The 22814-nt window shown below is 42.9% G+C and overlaps 1 protein-coding gene and 1 long non-coding RNA gene across 4 annotated transcripts in view; one reads left to right on the top strand and one right to left on the bottom strand.

The window, feature by feature from the left end:
* The window catches only part of RBX1 (ring-box 1), a 13719-nt gene extending 888 nt beyond the window's left edge, over positions 1-12831 (top strand). Inside the window, exons 2-5 of one of the 2 annotated variants that reach the window (XM_024737484.1) lie at positions 1582-1660; positions 6558-6628; positions 9760-9845; positions 12638-12831. In XM_024737484.1, the coding sequence (XP_024593252.1) occupies positions 1582-1660; positions 6558-6628; positions 9760-9845; positions 12638-12650 (249 nt within the window). In that variant the 3' untranslated portion in view covers positions 12651-12831. The remainder of the gene's footprint in view (positions 1-1581; positions 1661-6557; positions 6629-9759; positions 9846-12637) is intronic. The other variant, XM_024737485.1, reaches the window with a different exon arrangement.
* Positions 12832-18084: 5253 nt separating this feature from the next.
* Positions 18085-22601, bottom strand: LOC112394686 (uncharacterized). Of its 2 annotated transcripts, XR_003002186.1 has the most exons (4): positions 22490-22601; positions 21899-21994; positions 19640-19726; positions 18085-18228 (listed from the first exon to the last, which is right to left on the bottom strand). It is a non-coding gene; the product is annotated as an uncharacterized LOC112394686 (long non-coding RNA). The 2 variants fall into 2 exon arrangements; XR_003002187.1 differs by lacking the exon at positions 22490-22601 and having other exon boundaries at positions 21899-22019.
* Between the last annotated feature and the right edge of the window lie 213 nt (positions 22602-22814).

The following is a 22814-nucleotide window of genomic DNA, read 5'->3' as shown; positions in this document are numbered from 1 at the left end:
GGGAGGAAGGGGGAGTCGGAGTGCTGCGGTGGATGGAGGATGGGGCGGTGTGGCGAAAGCCGGGAACCTGAGGTCCTACCGCTTTGGAGGCCTCTGAGGACCCGGGCTGGCTATCTCCGTGCCCCGCCCCTGTCCGAAGCTTGGGGTCCCTCTGAGGGACCCCGACCCGGTCTTCGCCTAATCGAGGCCTCCATTAGCCCTCTCTGGTCCTCACCCCTGCCGAGTTAAAGTGTCTCGAGTGTAACTCTTGGTTCTTCTGAGAGGTCTGTTGGTTTGTCACACAGCTGCCCCAGTCCTGTGGTCATATTCAGAATCCCGCTGTCCAAAAAAAAAAAAGAAACATGGTGGAATTTGTTAAAAAGAAAATGCGAGCCCAAATCTTGTGTCATTTAGGGAGGGTTGAGTACTAGTTGCGAACGACCTGGTAAAAGTGGGAAAGCAATGTGGGACGTGTCTTTTTGCGTGAAATGCCTTATAGTTGTTTGCCAGCAGTTGGGGAGAAAAGTGCCGATTCCCACCCAAGATAAAACATCTGTACAAAATGAAGACCTGAAATAGGGAAGATGTTATTCCTGGAACATCTGGCTAAACCCTGACAATATTCACCCTCCTAGTGCTTTTTGGCGTTTCATTGTGGGCCCTGCATGCTCAGTTACAGCCAGCAGCCATGTTGAAGAATAGAAGTAGGATTTTTTTCCTGCAAGTTGAAGCTGTAGGGTGAAAAGTGCTGAAGAAGTTACTAGACACTGAGAATTAGGCTTGAAAGAGATGAAGGTTTGAGAAGTAGCACCAAATTCGTGGATGAAAGGGAGTTTGGGAATATTTATAATTGCAGAAGCCAGAGGGTTGAGTTACTTAAATGCTACTTTTAGATAAACTCTTATGGAAATTATCTTAACTGAATATAACAGTTTGAGCATGTAAAAGTTGAAAACAGTTTATTTGATGATAGGAACTAAACAAAATTCTAGTGAATTTTAGAGTTTGTTGTGCAGTTATCTTGTAAGATTTAAGTGATGACCTTGTTCTGAGTATTGACACTGTGTAATTAGTTATCCAGCTTATCCCACGATTACCCGTTTTATGATCCAGTCATCATCTTAGTTCATTGTGTTCCTTGTTTTCGACCTCCCCATTCCTGCTTCTAAAGTCTCCTTGAAGAGCAGGTATTTGTTTATGCAGAAATTGAGCTCTTCTGCAACTGCCAGGAGAACCTGCACAGTAATTCAAGTTTGTGATTATTAGACCTAAAACAGGCACTTATAAATTATTCCTGATTTGTTTGCATTGATATGGCTGACTAAACTGTAGGAAAAAAATAAAAGATGACATTCATTTCTGTATTTATATACTCAACTGTTTGGAGAATGGGTGAGCGTACGTGTAGCCTATCTTGCTGTCTGATATAATAAAGAGTAATGTAACCTCTAGAAGCTCTTTTGTTTAGTGGTCCTTGTGGCCAAAAAGATGATAACTGCAGCATGAAATCCTAGAGTGTCGTGTGTGTGTGTTCTATGTGTGTCTATGCTTGTGTTACAAGGAGAGTATAGAGTGCATTGTTCCCCCTTTTTCTCTTTGCAGTGGAATGCGGTAGCCCTCTGGGCCTGGGATATTGTGGTTGATAACTGTGCCATCTGCCGGAACCACATTATGGATCTTTGTAAGTAATTGGAGGAGGATGGGAGGAAGTTGAGAAGGTTACAGAGATTGCGGCCATCCTGATGTGACCAGTTTTCTTCTTCCCAAGGAGATATAAAGTACAGTCAGAGCACTTGGGGTCTTGTGCATCTAGGCCATTGGTATGTTTGAAATAAAGTAGTTTTTTATGATGTCCTGCAGGCATACCCCTCTATCAGAATAAATCTACTCAATCTAAAGATGGCAAGGCCCCATTTAGAATGAATTGTGGACACAGAGGTACTATTGATTATATCCTCTCTGTTTCCCATCTTGTAACCAGACTCAAAGGCAAAAATAGTGAAAGAAAGAAAAATAACTTTGAGCTAAAATGTTCTGTTGGAACTAGTTTTTGCTGGGGATTTATGAAGAAAAGAAGCCTGAGTATGGATTTTCAGTGTTAGCCCAAGTGTAGTTAAGGGGACATCACTGCCGACATCTAAATAGGCAGTTAATTGCTCTAAAGAAATTTAATTTAAATTTCCACATATTTCATTACACATAGTGGTCAACACATAGTGGACTTAGTATCCTTGTAGTAATAGGGGCAAGAATGTTGATCACACCAGGGACAGTCACTATTCATCCAGGTACTAAAATGGTTTGTTATTGAGATCAGGAATAGGGCAAAGAAACTGCAACTTTCTCGAATTGAAATTATAACTTATTTTTTAAATGACTTACCTGCCTCTTCAACTTTATCTTGAGCCACTCTCCTGCATACTCTGGTGGTTCCTCTGACTTTCTTTTCATTCTTCAAGTGTCCATGCTCTTGTTTAGAGCCCTTACATATCCTGTTCCCTCTGCTGAAATGTTCTTCACCTCTTCTCCCCCTATCTTTGTCTAATGCAGCACTGTCTAATCTAAACGTAAGCCTCAATTGTGAGCACATACGTAATTTAAAGTTTTCTAGTACTCATATTAACAAAGTTAAAAGAAACAGATGATTTGTATTTTATTTATCCTACTGTATCCAAAATATTTTTATTTCAATGTGTAATCAACATTTTAAAGTGAAATATTTTACTTTTTTTTGTTGTTGTACTAAGTCTTCAAAGTGTATTTCACACTTCCAGAGCATCTCATTTCAGACTAGCCACATTTCAAGTGCTCAATTCTCACACGTGGCCAGTGGCTACTTTATTGGGCAATGTAGAACTAACCCATAGTTGGTCTTCAGATCTCACCTTGAACTTGCTCAAAGATGTTTTCCCTGACCATACTTACATACACACAAACACAAGCTATGCCAGTTCTGTTAAATATTTCCAAGACATCCTATAGTTTCCTTTGTAGCAGTCATTTAATTTAGTTGGTTCTTTATAATTCCATGTTATTTACTGATGTGTTCCTAGCATCTAGCAGTGTTTCGTACTATAATACTACTATATCTAGTGATAAACTATAATAGGTTCTCACTAGATATTTGCTCAGTGAATAATAAAAACACAGAATAGGAGACTAGTCTGTGGTCATTGCAACTTGGAAAGCACAAATCAAATATTTTGTGTGGGAAAACAATCATGGCATGTGTTGGTAGTTTACTGCCCTTGGTTTCTTTGAGTTTTGACCCTGTTTACCTTTTCACACAACAGTCAAAGCAGATCAGCAGCTACCATGATGTTTAATGCAGAGAGAAGGAACCCATCACAGAAAAACACATGCACAGTGTTAAATGTGCTAGGGTGGGGTTTTTGATTACGTGCTTGCCAATTCCTTGCTGTGCGTTTTCACAAGGAGTTGTGCCCAGAGAAAATTTTACTTTCTTGGGGCTCTTTTCTGTAATCCTGACTTGTTTTTAACCTCTGTATTTAAGTCATTGTGTGTCTCTCTGGATGCAAGAGAATGCACTTGGGAAGATGGTGACAGACAAAGGCCACTGATATTCTATATCTTCTCTTAGTGTTGAACACTTGAGGGGTCAATGTGGGCTTTTAGTTAGGCACCTGCTTTATCATATATTTTAAATGTCAGATGCAGAAGTAGGACGTTGAATTCCTATAACAAACAAAGTATTTTCAAGTCATGTCTTATGTTCATTTGATGAATATTTATATCCTGGGCATTTTGCAAGGTCTAGGATGAAAGACCTGAGATCAGGTCTTTACCCTTGTGGAACATACCCTTCTGTTTATTACAGACACTAAAGAGAAATCTGGTTGCTGCAACTGGGCTTGTCTTCCTTTCAAAAATAGATGAATTATGATGCTTGTAAAAAGACACTTTTGGGGCTTCCCTAGTGGCGCACTGGTTGAGAGTCCGCCTGCCGATGCAGGGGACACAGGTTCGTGCCCCGTTCCGGGAAGATCCCATATGCCGCGGAGCAGCTAGGCCCGTGAGCCATGGCCGCTGAGCCTGCGCGTCTGGAGCCTGTGCTCCGCAACAGGAGAGGCCACAACAGTGAGAGGCCCGCGTACTGCAAAAAAAAAAAAAAAAGACACTTTTGTTAAAGATGAAAATAAGAATCTTGATCTAGCAATGGCCATTTTCTAATAAATTCTGGTCCGGCATTAAATGAATAATTGTATACAGAGCCGTAAATAAACGAGTGATTATGGCTGTGCTCCAGTTGAACTCACCTACAAAGCATTCTTGGTCTAAAGACTTCCTCTTTGGAATCCAAATTGTTACTACCTGTCCTACTATAGCTTCATACTTATTTTGCATTGCCCTATTTCTTGGTTCTTTTAGAGAACACCATCTGCTAGGTGTAATTTTCTCCATTGCCTCAGGTAATCTTGTTCCAGATGAAGGGGGCATCCAGAAGTGCTTAGACCCAGCCTCTGCCCCTAAGTTAGTCTTTTCCTAAAACCACAGGTCCATCAATATTTTCAAAGTGTGAAATCTCTTCACTTCCAAGAAGAAGCCATTGCTTCCTTAGCAGTCCTCTGGTTGTAATGCTCTTGTATTGAAGTATAAAAGTCCTCAAGCTTTATAAGTCACATGAAATCAACTTCTGCCTTTGCACACCTGTTGTGTGCTGCCTTTCTGTCTGTTCTAGACTGACAGAGAACAATTCCTTCCCCTATTTAAACAAATGACTAAACCCCAGTGCTCAGCCTCTGGACCAAAAGCTTGAAAACATTTTATCTTTGAGAACATTTTACACTTGTATTTAGTAATTTTTCATGCCTTATCCCCTTTTATCTGACGTTCTGTATTGCAATCCTATTTCTGATCTTTTCTTATTATTATTAAAGTATAGTTGATTTACAATATTATATTAATTTCAGGTGTACAACATAATGATTGAATGCTTTTATAGATTATACTCCCTTTAAAGTTGTTATAAAATATTTCCTATATTCCCTGTGCTGTACAATATATTTTTGTTCTTTGTTAGGAGTTTTCTGATAAGAACAAATGTATATTTGGCCCCCATTCTCTCTATTTATAGAAGTGTTTTTTGTTTGCTTATTCAGATACTGAAAGCCTACTTTGCACTAGGCATAGAACGACAGCCCCTTAAAAATACGCAGACCTAGAAAAATTTAAACATGATAATGTACCTTGAAACAGTTTCATTATTTACTTAAATAATAATAATTGTGCCTCTTGCTTAGCTAATTTCTTAATACATAGTCCTCATCTAAGTGAGATGATCCAACTTGAAGGACATCAGATTTTATCTTCTCTGCCATCTCTTTGAATAGGGTGCATTCACAGCCCCCATACATTCTTGAATATATGGCATAGGCCCTAGATTCTCCACTTTTATCAGAAGGAAAACCAGTTATTTTCTTTGTAGTGTGAATCTGGGTAGCATAAGCAACTTCTGTGATTTCAGATCCTTTGCCTTTCATATTTTTGAAGGGTGGGGGAAAGAACATTCTGGTATATCTCTTCCCCTAAGACCAAATGTATGCATTAACATCTCAGCATTACTTTCATACAATTTTAGTATTTTCCGCCTGTGGAAGTTTGAAGTAATTGTCTCATTAAATAGTCTTTCCTGAAGCTTTTTGTTCTTCAGAAGGGAGACTCCATTTAGTTACCACCTTCAGAGAAAGCAAATTACACATTAGTAATTCTTGTTCGTTGAATATTTATCCCTAATAGAGCTTTACTCATCCTTTCTGGATCTCAGTCAGATTTTTTTTTTTTTTTAAGTTCCCTCCCTTCCCCCTCTATGAAATTGATATTCGGATACATTTGCAGCAATTTGCTCCATTCACTGGTGAGAATCACCTCAGGGGCAATAAGTGTCACTTAAGTGGTAGCCCTGAGTCTCCTCTAACCCGTTGGCCTCACAGATCTGCTGTGTTGACGGTGTTTTAAGGACTTGAGATTTGACGTCCTCATGCAGAGCGTACACTACACTTCGCCACAGGCCTCTTCACCCCCTTTTACTTGCTCTCTCCCAGCTCCATATGTCTGCCTGACTCCTTTAAGGACTGGAGCTTGTCCCCCAGCTAGGCTTTCATGTGGCAAACCTGGGTGTTGTAAGGGCCTGAGAGGAAGCATTCACCAAGAATAGAGATGCCAGTTCTCAGAACAGTAAGAGTTATGAGGTGGCTTTAAGAATTTACTAAATTTACCAGATTAGGAGGAATCACTGTCATCTGGACAAGTCAGGTTATGTTCAGAGTTAAAAAGTACTCTTTCCTTCGTTACTCTGGTTTTTGAACAAGGGGAGGGATTCATTGCAAAGCATGCTGTTAAGTCATAGCTCTGCCTTCTCTATTCTTCACCCCTTTCCACATTCATTAAAAAACGATTATGACTAATTAACCACTTGAGATTTTGTTCATGTTTATGCCATCACCACCAACCCCCACCCCCCACCCCCAGTCATGTCATCGTGTAATCGTGCAGGTAGGGCAGCTGTAGGTGAAAAGGTTGTTGCCGGGGTCCAGTGCTGTCTGCTCTTGTTCCCACAGGCATAGAGTGTCAAGCCAACCAGGCGTCTGCTACTTCTGAAGAGTGCACCGTTGCGTGGGGAGTCTGTAACGTAAGGAAACATCTTTCCCTATCAGCATGGCTTGTAAACATAGTACCACTTTTCCTGCTTTGCCGGTCTTGAAACTAACTAGGAAAAAAATGACTAGCCCACTTTTCTCCCAAAAGGTACACAAATATTAAAAAAAAAAAAAAAATTTAAAAGCATTGTACTGTTCACCTGTTATAGGGTAAAAATTATTAGTTATTGCAGAGACAATAGTTTGTCTTACTTATAAAGTGTACCAACTTTTGTCAGCAACATTTTGGGGATTCATCTTTGGGAGTTGCCTTCAAAGCCTGTGGTACAGTCTTTGGAATATTCTGTTAGTGGAAATCTTTACTTTCGTAACACATTTTTAAAAGGCTAGGTGTCTTGTGGAACTAAGGTGAATAAATTGAGTGTCCGTGTGTGTGTGTGTGTGTGTGTGTGTTTTAGGTGTGGCAAATGTTCTAAGTTAGGATTTGGGTTTTTTTTTTAATGTGGCTCATGCCAGAAATGTTTTGTACAGCATCTCTGGACTGAATGTACGGCCTTCCAGAGAGTGACAGCTGTGAAGGATAATAGACATCAAATATGTTATTTCCAGCACGTGTTAAAAATTCATCCTTATAGACATGTAGTCCCCGTCATAGGAGCTAAAATTGTCCTGTCCGGGCGTCCTGTGCCCGGGGAACAGAGGGCTCCCAGCATGACACAGGCCTAAGAAGTCAGGCTCTGGAGTCAGACCATCATTCCCCGTCTCTGGGACTTGCTAGGTGACTTTGGGCAAGGTATTGGCCTCTCTAAGCATCGTGTGAAATGGAGCTGATAGTAGACTGCATAGTGTCACAATCACGATGAAGTGATTTTATGTTAAAAAGTGCTTAGAGGAGTTGGGGTTTTTTTGGGACATGAGCCACCCATCTCCTTGCATGCCCCTGCAGTAAACCTTTCTCTGCTCAAAAAAAAAAAAAAAAACTGCTTAGAACACCTCCTGCATTCAGTAAGCGTCTTTGTTAATAAATATAAATAAATAAAATTTGGGGTGGCTGTAGTTCCTGAAGAGAGAGCTATCAGTACTTTTCTCCCTCGGGTTGAGGCTCTCCTCCCAGCCTACACCTTGTGGGGCACCTTCTCCATGCTTTCGGGGCCCTTCGACAGTTTCACAGTAGCCTCTGGCCAAGGGACAGTGTTTATCATTTATGGGGATAAAGAATAAAGCTTATCGGGCTCTTTGCTCTCCCTGGCATCCAGGCGTATACTGAGAACCTTGTCACTTTGTGGTGGAAGTAAAAGGAGTGAGCTTCTCCTTAAATTCAGCTCAGGAGAGTCGAGCTCAGAGAGCCTGCCTCCAAGAAGAGCCAGCAGGTGTGCCTGAAACCTTTGGACTAGTCCCAGGTTCTAGTGCTGGGTCTTCTACTAACCTGCTCTATGAATTAGGCAAGTCACTTAACTCTTCTGGTTATACAGACAGTTTCCTGTCTGTACAATGAAGATAGCAATAGCCGTCATGCTTGCTTGCCTGGGTTGCTGGAGGCTCCAGTGAGGTAATAGATGTTTACAGACTGCTTGCAAAGTGTGAAGCACCAGGCAGTGTATTTGAGACTGCTCAGTGTGCGCATCAATATGTCCTAGATGGTTAACAGGAGGGAAGCTGGGGACGGGGGCATCCAGGGGCGCTGCCACCAGCCCTGCAGCCTCATTTGCAGCCCGTCTTTCCCTCTGTCCTCGGAGGTGGCTGGGGAGTACAGGACCCTGTAAACGGGGCAGCTGGGAGGTGGAGAAGGGTGTCCTGAGCGCCCTTAGGTGAGCCTGTCCCCACCGCCTGGGGATTGAGAAAAATGCCTCCGCTTGCTGCCTTTTGGAAATCTTGTTTTTTCTCTTTTTCAGAAATAATGAGTTGTGTGAGCGTCAGGAGGAAAGGGATCTTGCAAAGGGCCACTGCTCTGGGAGAGTGTTTGTCCTGTTGAGTAGCCCCAGTGTACCAGCCGTGGATGCTAGTGTTTGTCACTGAATTCTCTTTCTGTCTTTGTGCAAAGACAATTCACAAATGATAATCCACATTGTGATTCTTAAGTTCCATGTATGTTTGGGGGGACACGCTGACCAGAGTTCAGGGCTGTTATTAAGCCAAGCCTGCCACAGCTTTCATGGTGTGTTGGGGCGTCAGCACTGCTCCCCTGTCCCCACTCAGCCGACCCATCATGGCTCGGGTGAGGGGACTCTTGTTCCGTCCGAGTTCGCTGCTCACACGAGCAGGGGCAGAGGATAAACATCCGTGCAGAGGTGCTGTGGTTAGCGTCTGCACGTCATTAACGCATACCAAAAGCTGCACACGGACTATCCTTCTCCCCATATCCGAAGGCCAACTCCTCGCTCCCTGTCAGTTCCCAGTAGTCTTGGTACTTTTGCCCTGTTACTTCCTGTCTTGATCATGGAATAAGCCCTTCGATGCCCTTTCAGCTGTTTGCATGCAGTGTGCCCATCGTCATACTTCCTTTTACCCTAAGTTTTTATCTCATTCCTTTTTAAGACACAGCCTCTCGCCCACTAAAGGCTCACTGAGTACCAGGCTGTTGTCATATCAATACGCCTATGAACAAATGGGGAAATAAAGTCCTTTGGAAGGCGTTGAGCTGCGTGTGGAAGGTCGGGGAAGTGCCCCTCTCAGCTCTGGGTGATGTCAGGGATGGCACACTACCCACACTGAGTAGATGCCTCTGCTCCTGGGGTTCCCTTCTCCAAGGTGGGGAGGGCAGCTGGGGACCAAGAAGGGGGAATGTTTGAAATCCACGTGTGATCAAGGGCCTCCCTGCGTGAGCCCCAGTAGAGTAAGCCCCCACTACAGGCCACATAGGACCAGAAAGCCCCACTCCATCTTCCCTTAGGGAAAGAGAGCTCACTGCTAGAACACTGCCGTGCTTCCTAAATGCACTCTTCCCTTTGTAGGAATGACGTTTCTGACATGTTTCACTAGACTTAGCCTCGTGCCTAACCAAGGTGTAACCCGTTGTTGACCTTTTGTCTCCCGTTGTGTGTTGCCTTCCATCACTCTTCTCCAGCCCCTGTGTGTAACTACCCCACTGCACTTGAGATGTATTGTCATCAGAGAGCTGAGCCTTCACAGGATTATTTTTAATAAAATGTATCTTTTCTTCCAGCATGCTTTTCACTTCCACTGCATCTCCCGCTGGCTCAAAACACGGCAGGTGTGTCCGTTGGACAACAGAGAGTGGGAATTCCAAAAGTAGGTGTCTCTGGATGCTTTGACGTTTTAAGGTTGGGCTTTGTGGTCCGTATCATTCTTGGACTCATGTCAAGCTGGAGGGTGCACAGTCTTAGAAAATGGAGACATGGAACATGCCTTGTTTTCATAAACTAGCTTTTGGTTAGTTAGATAAGGACTCATCTATGTGGAAAATGCATAGGTGAACCCACGTTAGAAGCTTGCAGCCTAGAGTTTCCCAACTATCCAGGTTCTATGAAAGTAGAAAATATGAGAATTTGCAAACTATTAAATATTTCCAAAATCACATCAGTAATAAGGCTCCAGAGGCTAACTAATGTCAGGTGTCTTTGCCTTGGGCTAGAATTATATCCACCTATCATGTTTCATTGGTTTTATCTCATGCTGATTAATTCTGATACAGCGTTTATGGCTATCTCAACTAAATCATTATTGTTGTGGCTGTTAGTAGTATGTAAATAAAACATGACATGTAAATTTTCAGAAATTCAAGTGGTTAAAGGGTTTACCACAAAAGATGAGTCTCACCTTGTTCTCCTCATCTCTTTCCTGGAGGTGGCCGTCAGCAACAGCTTCTTAGTGGCTTTCCCGAGTGTCCCCGTATATGTACTTGAATGTATTTGGATATACATGTAGAATTTTTTATATCTGTAGTAGTAATTCCTAAAAGAGGAATTTCTGATTAAAGAGTATGTATGTTTTTATTTTTGATGGTGTCAGATTTTCCTTTCCCAAGAATATGTGCTAATTCACAGTCCCTACAAACAGGGAAGCAGGAGGCCCCATTCTCCATTTCTTGCCAATGTTCTGTTATCAAACTTTTCCATCTTAGCTACTGACAGGTGAAAATTAGTATTCAATTGCATTTTTTAAAATTTTCAGTGAAATTGGGCTACTTTTTATATATTTTTATGCCTATTATATTTTTGTGCGAAACGCTCTTTTATCTGTTGAATTTTCAGTCATTTTCTTGATCAAATTTTTAATGAAAAGGGAGATTTTTACTTAAATATGAGTTTTGGCTAGCAGAATATTCTTATGTTTAAAAACCAATAAATAGGGTTCTTTAGTTTGTGAAATGTTTACAAATCACTTATTGGTACAGTTATTTTGTTTTTAGACTTATTTATTTTGGTAAAGAATTTTGAAAGTGAAATGCATGTTCATTTTTTAAGAAACCTGCCAAATAACTCAATATCTTCATACCGTCACATTCCTTTCAGCAAAGTATATGCTAAGTAATGTGTAAGATATAAAAATGTGTGAGACAGTCCTTCCCTGTCCTCGGGGAGCTTGCATTCTGAGTGGAGCCATGACATGACAAGTAATACATGTCACGGCAGAAGCACTGTTCTAGGTTCTCAAGAGGCCTTTGTAATTGGCTCTGCCCTGGAGCAGGCTCCAGGTTCCGTCTTGGACCAAAACTGTCTCATGTAGCCCATTACATGTGCCTGGGGCTGAGCCTAAGAAGTGGGGGGTGTAAAGAACCCTCCTGTTGGGCTTTGACACTGTCAGTGTATCCAGCTGGTGACTTTGCCTGGCCATGGTTATCAGTGCACTGGGAAAACAAATTCATAAGAAGCAAATTGCAGCATGCTTAAATCTGATGGACAACTTCCGGGTTATTCTCCAGCCCTCTAACGCACACTGGAGCTCTACCCTATGAGGACTTTTTTAGACAATATTTAAGTGAATTTCTTACGTGAAGTGCTTAAAGAATCTAGTACCCCTTCAGGATGATGGAAGCAGTGATGCAGAGTTCTAGTGCCCTGGTTTCCATCCATATAACAAAGTATTTTAATCAGAGGTGAACTGCCCGCAAAGAACCACGACAAAAGATTATTAAGTAAGATAATAATGAAGGATTTTGTGTTTACAAAATCCATTTAGGGACTTGCCTGGCGGTCCAGTGGCTAAGACTCCACGCTCCCAATGCAGGGGGCCTGGGTTTGATCCCTGGTCAGGGAACTAGATCCCACATGCCGCAACTAAGAGTTTGCGTGCCACAGGTAAAGATTCCACACGCAGCAATGAAGACCCTGTGTGCCGCAACTAAGACCTGCTGCAGACTAGTGAATAAATAAATAAATAAATATTTTTTAAAAAAAGAAGAAAAGAAATCCATTTATATGTGGAAGAAATTTCCTGCCCTTGTTTATAATCTTGCTAGAGCCAACTTTTGGCTTCTGGGGAAATCAGAAAGGACCTGAGATCCATACCTAGTTTCTCTCCACAGTTCTCTTTCTGCACTGCTGAGTGGACTCAGGGCTATAATTGGAACTGGTGATAGATTTTGACATTGAAGGCTGTTCAGTTACTGGTTTCTGTATTTGCCTTACCCTAAACTTACCTGAGGACTGGAGTTGAGGTGAAGAGGCCACCACAGGTAGGGGAGGCCAAGAGTTCATGCTGTCTGAGCCACTGCCTGGGGCAAACAGGTGGAGCTCCCTTTCACAAGCACCGGCTCTGACTTCTCCCTCTCTGACTTCTCCCTCTCGCCTCCCTGTTACTGCCTGGTGTCTGCCTGGTAGCTGGAAGGAGTCAGGTGGGTGCAGCTGAGTCCGTGGTGAGGCGGGACCGTCATAAGAAGGGGGTGATAAGTAAGATGTTATAGGGGCCGGTAAGATGAAAGGGGCAGAGACCGGGGTCGTAACCCGGTCTTGGCACACACTTGTGGTCACTTACTTCTTTTCAAAGTTTTAACCAAGTTTGTGGATATATTTAAGCAGGTTTTATAGTCTCAAACAGGAAATTACTAAGGAATTAATTAAATAATTTACCTTGTCTTTCAGGTATGGGCACTAGAAAAAGAGAATTGTTCCGTCAAGCTCAACTGTATCATTAGCCACTTAATGACTTGCCCTCCTGTTACTTAATTATAAATTAGATAGAACTGTGTTTTTTCTGCTTTGTCTTTTCAGTTTGCTATTCCTGCACCCATATTGTATTCTGTGTCAAATAAAATCCAGTTGGATTCTAGAACAGATGCCGCCTCTTGTGTATGTGAAAAAAGTGAACATAAAAGGACCCCTCTTTCTAGGTTGGAAAGCCAGCTTTTGAAAGTGAGGTGTTTGTTCGTTAGAGCCAGAGCAGAGTTGTCCTGCGAGCATGTCTCTCGGTCATGAGGAAGCCTGGTCCACAGCCCGGCTACTGATGGCAGTGCTGGGCGAGTCGCCTCTCTGCTCCAAGCTCTTCTTCTGTAAAGTGGCTGCTGAGGACTAAATGGTGTCATGTGGGCACAGGAAGAGGCTTTGTGAACTGTTAAGGACACTATACAAATGTTAACTTTGTGTATGACATGTTGCTTTCTCTTCTTAGTTTAGAAAAGTAAACTTGAAGAAATCTAATAAGTAATCTTGGCTGCCAAAGGAGTAATCTGTGAACTCAAGTTGGAAATCGATGTCATTTAAAATTGAGTTAACAGGAGAATTCAAGTTTCCTTCCCCACCACCACCCTTTGCAATTTGTTTAAAACGCCTTGGCCATGGAAAGAACTGCCAGGTCTAATACTAATTCAATGGCTATATAGTCTTTAACTGAGAGGCAGGTTAGTTTACTGCAGTGGTTCTCAAAGTATAGGCTGAGGACTTCCGAGGGTTCCAGAAACCCTTTCAGCAGGTTCACAAAGTTCCTCTTCCGACTGCATGACTGTACGAGGCCAGCTTTTCTTTATATCCTTCAACCAAAGCAACATATTGAGTGAAGAAGCAGAGGTGAGAGTCCAGCTGTCTTCTACTAAGTCGGATATAAAAGAGATTTGCAAAAATGTAAAACAATGCCACCCTTCTAATTTTTTGTTTTGAAAGCTAGTTACTTTTAATAAAGATATTTACGTTAACATGTGATGGGTTTTTGTTCTTTTAAAATCTTTTAAATTTCTCGGTAAGATTTCCACTGTAGTAAATAGATATAACCCACACCAAATCTCTTTGGGGTCTTCAACTTTTAAGATCATAAAGGGATCCTGAGACTAAAAAGTTTGAGAACCTCTAGCTTAGTAATTAAGAACTTCGAATTCAAACCTGGATCGAGCCCAGCTTCCCCACTTTGCCACCACACAGAGCAAGTGCTCACGGAGAGGTGGCTGCTGCCATCACTGTTACTTTAGGGCTTCCACCCTCGGCAGAAATCCGCTCCTTTAAACCCTTTTCAAGTGGCCACTCAAACTGCGTGAATACTTGAGCGGTGAAGAGCACAGCACTTTTCACACAGGTGGCGTTACACGTTTGGAGAGTTCTGCTTGGGTATTCATTGGGACCCTTGGTTGCAGGGTACCCGAATCCAGCTTCTAAGACACGGGACATTTATGAGAGGGCTATGGGGCTATGTCCTGTAATAAGAGAAAGGGACAGAGAACTAGCTGGACCTAAGAATGAGTGAATAGAACTGAGGCATCGCTGCTGGGATTCTCCCTGCCTGTGTTTTGCAGAGACTAGCTTTGGTTTTTTGTTTTTTGTTTTGGCTGCGCTGTTCGGCTTGCGGGATCTTACTTCCCTGACCAGGGATCAAACCTTTGCCCTCCGTAGTGGAAGCGCAGAGTCCTGACCACTGGACCGCCAGGGAATCCCTGAAACTAGCTTTATATATGGCAGGAAAACCCTGGATGCTGACACCTCTTCTGGCACCTCTTCTCCCAGTTTCTGCCACAAGAGAGGGACTTACTCCAAGTCCTGATTCCAAAAATCCCAGCTGTGTCAGGTGCCGACACCTAGACTAATCGGTAGATTCACTTAGAAAATAGTGACTGTCTTGAGAACCTCAGAGTTGAAAGGTAGAGTGACAGTTCCCAGAAGAATGGGAGTGGTATGGAGCAGACCAAACAAGGTGTCTACGTCTGCAAGACTTGGTAGGAAGTGTTTCTTACATTGAGCCAAAATGTCTCCTTGTAACACAATTCAGTTTTTCTTGTGTTGCCTCATGAAACTGGTGGACATAATTCTTCCCTAAGATATTAGTGGAATTAATTGAGCGCTTACTGTGTTCCAAACCTAGAGGACACAGCTGAAGTAGACAAAGTCTTTTCCCTCAAATAGCTTACAGTCTAGCAGATTTTCTTAAAATGAATGAGTGGTGGAAGCTACCTCTGGAGAGCTTGACAGGGCCCAGATCTGGGCTTGATCTTGACTTGCCCATTCTCTCTTAGATTCCTTCCGGCAGCCCCTCTTCTTCAGTCTGTCCCTGAAGATTCTGTTCTCCGGGTTCTGCCCTGTCTGGGAGACCTTAGCCTCACCCATAGTCACCATAGTGGCCCCCCAGGTGGCCTCTTGACAACTGATTGTGTGCATCTCTTCCCAAATCCACTCTTTTTTTTTTTTTAATGTTTTCATTTTTAACTTTAATGTTTTATTTATTTATTTTAACATTTATTTATTTGGTTGCGCCGGGTCTTAGTTGCAGCAGGTGGGCTCCTTAGTTGAGGCACGTGGGCTCCTTAGCTGCAGCATGCATGTGGGGTCTAGTTCCCCAACCAGGGATGGAACCTGGGCCCCCTGCATTGAGAGCACAGTCTTAACCACTGTGCCACCAGGGAAGTCCCCCAAATCCACTCTTAGTAACCTTGTATTGATACCTAGAAATTGGCCATAGTGGTTGTATTTACACCACAGAATTGAGAAATGCTACAAATCAGAATTTCTTTTCTCCGGAAAGCCTGTTGCTAGTCATTTACCAGCACCCCACTGCATAGTTACTGTCTGGGAACATGGCACCCAAATGTGTCCATTGTCTCTCCCTGGCTGTGCGTCTCTTGGACGCTTCAAACTCAGCCTGTCAAAAATGACTGACCTGTCATTTTCCCAAAACATACCCCTCCTCCTGGATGACTTAGCCTGGTTAATGGCACTGCCACTCATCCAATTCATGAAGACATAGGCATTCAAAGGCATTTTAGATATTCTCCTCTCCGCCTCTGCATCTAAGTAGTCATTAAACTCTATTCACTCTGCTGTTGTACTCTCACTGCAGTCTGTACCCTCTTCTCCATTCCCACCGCCACTGACAGGGCCCACGCCTTCTTCATGTTCCTCTGAAACAACTGCAGTTCCTTTACTGGTCATGCTGTCATTAGTCTCCTTGCTACAACCTGAAACGAGTCTTTAATTTGGTGTGATGCCCCCCTCCACTAGTTGAGAAAGCCCCACCTTGAAGGATGCAGAGTTCACTTCCCATCGTAGACGTTGAGCATGCCAAATCCTGGCTCCTCCAGTTTCTGTGCAGCTGGAACAAGGTAGGGTAGCTAACCTCCGTCAGAGATACTCAACCTGCCATCCCTTACGGCTGTGGGCAGCACCCAAGTCCCAGTGCAGACGGCCAAATGGGTGGTGGCATCCGGTGTTTTAACAGCCTCAATAGCCAACACCTCCCCAGACTAGTTTTGTGGCATCATTTTGGCCGTGGTCCCAGTTGCCACCCATTTTCTGAGCCTGATTAATTCCCCAACATCCCCTGTGGGCTGTGAGCTCTCCAGCATTCTCTCCGTATCCACTCTGCTACAACAATCAGCCAGGTCTTTGGTTTTCAACGCTCATCATTATCTCCTCCTGTCCCTAACGGGTAGGCCCACACCATTTCCTTTTCATTCTCGAAACATTCCTAAAAAGCCCATCATTTTATTATAATGTCATCTGATGTTTTTCACTCATTTCCTCAGCCAACAGAACACTCTTCTAAGAGTCCTTTGCCTGTCTTTTCTCTCCTTTATTTTTGTCCCATATTTGATCAATTTCTTTTCTTTTTCCTTTTTCTTTTTTTTGGCCGTGCCACTTGGCATGAGGGATCTTAGTTCCCCAACCAGGGATCGAACCATTGCCCCCTTCAGTGGAAGTGTGGAGTCTTAACCACTGGACCACCAGGGAAGTCCCATGATCAATCTCCTTGCAAAGAACTCACTGAAGAGTTGATGCCCTATGTAGTGCATTTTTTCTTTTGATACCCATTATTTTCTTCCTACTTGGACAAATTTTCAACCTACTGTTGGAACACCTTTTGTGGGCCTCTTGCCCCTGCTGAGCCCACTGCCCTGCCCTCTTACCTGAGCCTTCACCCCATGGTATGTAGAGCCACACACGGCCTGGAACTTCAAAGCCTGGAACATCTCCATCTCTTTTCATCTCTTTCCAGCCTGGCATGAGCTCCTCTGACTCGATCCCAGTGTTGCGTTGTAGCTTCTGCTGGACTTGCTTGAACCTCTTCCTTCCAAGAACCTCGGTCCTAACCAACCCAGTCAAGCTCCCTACTCCCTTGTCTCAGTGCCAGGTTACCTGAGAGGCTGGTCCTCCCCTAGACTCCTCTAAACAGAGACAGGGCACTAGCCTCCCATTAGGGCCCCCAGCATTGAGGCATCCTCTTTTCTCTGCACTTTTTGAAATCTCCCCCAAAGCAAGGCCATATTTCTAGTTAAACCCAGGCTGTGATGAAGTCTGAAACAGCATGGTCTCTTTCACCAAAGCGTCCCCTTTCTTCTACTTAGAGTAAGCTCAGAGTAGCAATTTTTCAGACTAGTTGCGTCCACATTTTGCATTCTGAGATGTGAAACTATCCATTACACAAAAGTAGAACCTATCATCCTATACTTACAGGAGAATGAAACTGTTTTCAGATGTCTTGATAATTATTCTATTTTCTGCCAAACTCCTCCTCCTGTAACTGACAGCCTCTATCTTGCTCAAAGACACTGCCATCCCATTAAACAGTCTAGAAACCTTAAAGTCATCTTTAATGCCACCTCGACCCTCATCCCCAATATCCATGTGGTTACATATCCTATCTATTGTACTTCAATTTTACATCACTCAGATGCAAGCTCACCTGCTCTGCCTCCACTATTCAGGCCTTGATCATCATCTGAATTGTTGAAATGAGTCCGTTACTCTCCTCACCTACAAGATTTAGGAGCCCTGGGACTTCCCTGGTGGCACAGAGGTTAAGAATCCACCTGACAATGCAGGGGACACGGGTCTGATCCCTGGTCTGGGAATATCCCACATGCCGCGGAGCAACTAAGCCCGTGCGCCACAACTACTGGGCCTGTGAGCCAAAAGTACTGAAGCTCACGTGCCTAGAGTCCGTGCTCTGCAACAAGAGAAGCCACCAAAATGAGAAGCCCGTGCACCGCAACGAAGAATGTCCCCTGCTCGTTGCAACTAGAGAAAGCCCACGCACAGCAACGAAGACCCAACTCAACCAAAAATAAATAAATAAATAAATTTATTTAAAAAAGAAAAGATTTAGGAGCCCTAATAATAGAAAATCTCATAAAAGCATAATTCAGAAGGCCCAGTTCTATATTGTCTAAAGAGTCTGCCCCTTAAACAAACTCATGTTCCCTGAATCTTCTGAGCTATATTCTCAAGAGTCTGCAGAAGGCATCTGCATTCATCCAAAGCTGTTGGGGAACATGGCAAAGACAAAGGAAGAAGGAGGTTACTTTTGCCAACTATTTATTTCTTTATACCATTAATGTTTAAATCTCACTGAATTTTATTTTATTTATTATTACTATTTTTTTTGGCTGCGCCACGTAGCATGTGGGATCTTAGTTCCCCCACCAAGGATCAAACCCGCGCCCCCTGCAGTGGATGGGTGGAATCCCAACCACTGGACCATCAGGGAATTCCCATCACTGAATTTTAGAACTTCTTAAAAATACAATTGCCCAAAAGGTATAAACATATGGAAATGCTCTAACACTAATCAAGTGGAATAATAATTACACGATGGGACTTCGATGGGGTAGTATATTTTCTTTAATTGTGCCAACTGATAAGAAACACAGGAAAGCATTTATTATATGATGCCGAAAGGAAATAGAATTATCATGGGCATTGTGATCGCAACAATATAAAGAAATCTACGATATACCTCAGTAAAAAATACATACAACATGCAAAAATGAGATTGCGCTTAGGTAGATTACACTGTGGGTTGTTTATAACCATGTTTCATTTACCCTTGCTATGTTTTCTCTCACATTTAAACTAAGGAAAAAAGAATCCCCCCCAAGATGCTAAATTGTCTTTAGACTCGGGAAAGCTCTGCTTACCAAGATCAGTGACTCAAGCTCTTGAAGGATGAGCCTCACAATTCACCACTTCCATCGTGCTCTCATATACACAATCTCATCTGATCTACCTAATCACTGCTTCTATCGGATCTTTGCTTTTAAACAAAGTCAGTTTCTGGGCTCCTTGTCTCCACTCCCATCCTGGGGCATCTTGGAGACACCTGAGACTGCGTTTAGCCCCTTGTGTCACACTGACAACTTCACTCTTCATTACTTACCCACCGTGTGTTGCTATAAAGATGGCAGATGCTGTAAAGCTCTGGAGCCCTTCTCTCTCTCTTGCTTTACCTGAGTTTCCAAGCACCTCCTCTGCTGTCATTATATCTTACTTCGTTATATCCCTGTCCTCCTGAGTACACAGCATCATCTGTGTGTTTTCACACTCCTACTCAGGTTTCTCCCTAAAGCCTTCTTCATCCCCACTGTCTTCCCATGGTGAAGGGTCAAATGAGTTTAGGTTAAAATCCTGGCTCTGCTACCAACACACGAGGTGACTCTGAACAAGGTTCTGAGCCTGGCATCCTCATCTTTAAAATAGGCATAAGAGGGACTTCCCTGGAGATCAGTGGTTAATACTCCGTGCTTCCACTGCAGGGGGCGCGGGTTCCATCCCTGGTGGGGGAACCAAGATCCCACAAGCCTCGTGGCATGGCCAAAAAAAAATTAAATAGGCAGAAGAATAAAAATGGTATACCTAGGGATGAAAAGTGAGAAACAAAGAAAATTAGATTACCTGCTGAAATTAACATCGAAGAGCTCAGACCTGGGATTACTGACGGGCAGACAGAGAAAAAGCGGATCCTAGGCAAGCAAGAATGGACTGTAAAGGGATTGAGGGTGTTAATATATCCAAATAAATAACACGTTGACTCCTAAAGGGGCTTAATCTTGGAAACCTAAAACTGGAGCCTCACTGAGGCAAAAGTAGGCAGTGCCCACCCCTACTCTCTGCAGAAGAAGCAGTCTTGGCCAATAGGCTTCGACTAGTAACAGCCCATTGACAAAGCTAACCTCTGTTTGGAGAACTTAGTCTGCTTTAAATATATGCATCATCTAACTAACTTTAAAGAGCTCTTCCTTGGCCGCCCATTGAACTTAACTAAAATTGAAACTTCTTACCCAGAGCAGCTCATCCCCAGGTGAGCTGAACCCTGGCTTCCTTCCCGAGGTCATCTAAGAATGTCATTCCCTTTGGTATTCGCAGAGCTCCATCCCTCTCCCCACCTCTGGGAGTCATCACCTGGCCATTGGCCTTTGCCTGGGGCTCTCCCGCATTTCTGCATGGCTGGCTTCTCCAGGTCTCAGAACTCACCTTAATTGTCACCTCCCCAAGGAGGACTTCCCTGCCACCCCATTCACTCTATCACATCAACCCATTTTATTGTCTGCACAGCACTTAGTGATGTACATTGTCTTGGTCTCTTATGTGATCACTTGTTTACCTGGTTCTGAATTTCCAGGAGAACAAAAACCTCACCTGTCCTATTCACCCCTGAATCTCCAGCACCTACCACAGTGCCTTCACTAGTTGAATAAAAAAACAAAGGAATGAGCAAATAAACTGCTCTTTCATTTATTTTGTTCATGCCTACCAAGCCAACTGTCTGATCAGGGTTTGGTGGTCTACTGGGAAAGAGTATTAAACCAATGGTGTAGATGTATTTTTTTCTGATTCCTGTAATAGTTGTGGTTCGCTTTGAAATTATTTTTGTGTTATCTTTTTATATATAAGTCTAAGAGCTTGGTAATTATTGCTGATGTTTATTTTTATGACTAGTTATTATTCATTGACTGTTAATGATGTGCCAGCCATAGACGGGAACTTTACCATCCACTTAATCGTCACAAAAATAAAATCTATTTTTAAGATTAGTGCTGCTCTGGACCATGTTCCAGATCAGGAAAATAAGACTCAGAGAGCTTAAATGACTGTGTAAGTTCTCACTGTAGGGAATCATGGCAGAGACAAACTTTTCATTGAGGTTGGTCTGACACAAAAACTTGTGTGCTCTTCCCCGGGCCCACAGTTGACACTGAACCCTCCCCCTACCTGCACCCAGGGGATTCAGCTCACCCTCTGTTGGTCTTTGGTGATGATGTTTCCACCTCACACTTGCAGAGGCCTGCCCACCCTGCAATGCTGTCATCCATGACCCAGAGTAGGCAGTCCTTTTATTTTAAACTGTGGCCAGATATTCCTCCTTTAAGCTCTTTTCTCTTCTAGAGACATGACCTTTAGGGAAGGAGTGAAGATGCCACCTGTTGTTTTTTGTTTGCTTGCTTTGTTTTTTTAGAAGCTCAGTTCTTAATATATTGAAGGTCAGAGTTGAATGTACAAATCAATAATACTAATGCTATTCATTAAGTTGGGGCTTGGAGGAACAGCCATGTTCCCTGATTGATAAGGAGGCCTGACATTTGTGTAGCCCTTAACCATTTACAAAGGGCTTTCACTCCATTATCTCATGTTTCCCTCACACTAGCCCTTGGAGAGGCAGCCTGGGCTGGTGGAGAGGAGGCAACTTTGGAAGGAGATAAACCTGGGTCCACATCCCAGCCCAACACCGAGGAGTCATGTGACCTTGGACAGGTCACTTGATCTGAGTCACTCATTTTTTTAAAAATGATCATACAGGGGCTTCCCTGGTGGCGCAGTGGTTGGGAGTCCGCCTTTCGATGCAGGGGACACGGGTAAAAAAAAAAAAAAAAAAAAAAAAAAAAAAAAGAAATGATCATACAATGAACTGAACTTTGTAAAACATCTTGGTGAATAGTTTTACGAGTCTTAATGTATATATAGATTAGTATAATCATCACCACGATCCATTGCCCCCCAAACCTCCCTCGCGCGCTCTCTTTCCCCCGCCTCTAATCCCTGAGGACCACTGACTTGTTCTCCATCCATACAGTGTTGTCTTTTCAAGAATGTCATATAATGGGGTCATACAGTATGTCACCTATCAAGACTGACTTCTTTAATATAACACAATACCTCTGTGATTAATCCAAGTTATCACGTGTGTGCATAGTTTGTTCCATTTTATCCATTTCATCACATGGAGGTACCACAGTTTTCTTATTCATTCACCTGTTGAAGGACACTTGGGTTGTTTCCCATGCTTTTGTTGTTGTTTGTTTTTGTTTTTTACAAGTTTTTGAAAATGGCAATAAAATATACAATATACGTGACATAAAATATACATGACATAAAATTTACCACTTTAAGGGTACAATCTGGTGGCATTAAGTGCACTCAAACATAGTATAACCATCACCAACTATTTCCAAAAATTTTTCATCATCCCAAACAGAAATTCTACCCATTAAACAGTAACTCCCCACTCCTTCCTCCCTCCTGCCCCTGGTAACTTCTGTTCTACTTCCTGTCTCTATGAGTTTGCCTATTCTAGGTACCTCATATAAGTGGAATCATACAATATATGTCCTTTTGTGTCTGACTGACTTCATTAGCACTAAGTTTTAAAGGTTCATCCATACTGTAGCACATATTGGAATTTCATTCCTTTTTTCACTGAATAATATTCCATTGTATGTACATTCCGCATTGTGTCTACGCACTCACCTGCTGATGGACGCTTGGTTTTTTTCCTTCTTTTGGCTATCGTGACTACTGCTGCAATGCACATGATGTGTACAAATATCTCTTTGAGGCCCGTCTTTCAGTTCCTTTGGGTAATACCTAGAAGTGGAATTGCTGGAAGTGGAAATGTTAAATTTTAGCTTTCTGAGGAGTTGCCAAATTGTCTTCCACAGCAGTGCACTATTTTGCATTCTCACTAGCAATGCACTCTAATTTCTCTACAGCTGTATTAGTCTGCTCAGGCTGCTATAACAAAATACCACAAGCTTGGCAGCTTCAACAACAGAAATGTATGACTCACAGGTCT

This window comes from Neophocaena asiaeorientalis, unplaced genomic scaffold, assembly GCF_003031525.2.
Source record: "Neophocaena asiaeorientalis asiaeorientalis breed wild unplaced genomic scaffold, Neophocaena_asiaeorientalis_V1.1 scaffold242, whole genome shotgun sequence".
In the NCBI taxonomy this organism is placed as follows: domain Eukaryota; kingdom Metazoa; phylum Chordata; class Mammalia; order Artiodactyla; family Phocoenidae; genus Neophocaena; species Neophocaena asiaeorientalis.
This window is presented reverse-complemented; position numbering and strand designations above follow the sequence as displayed.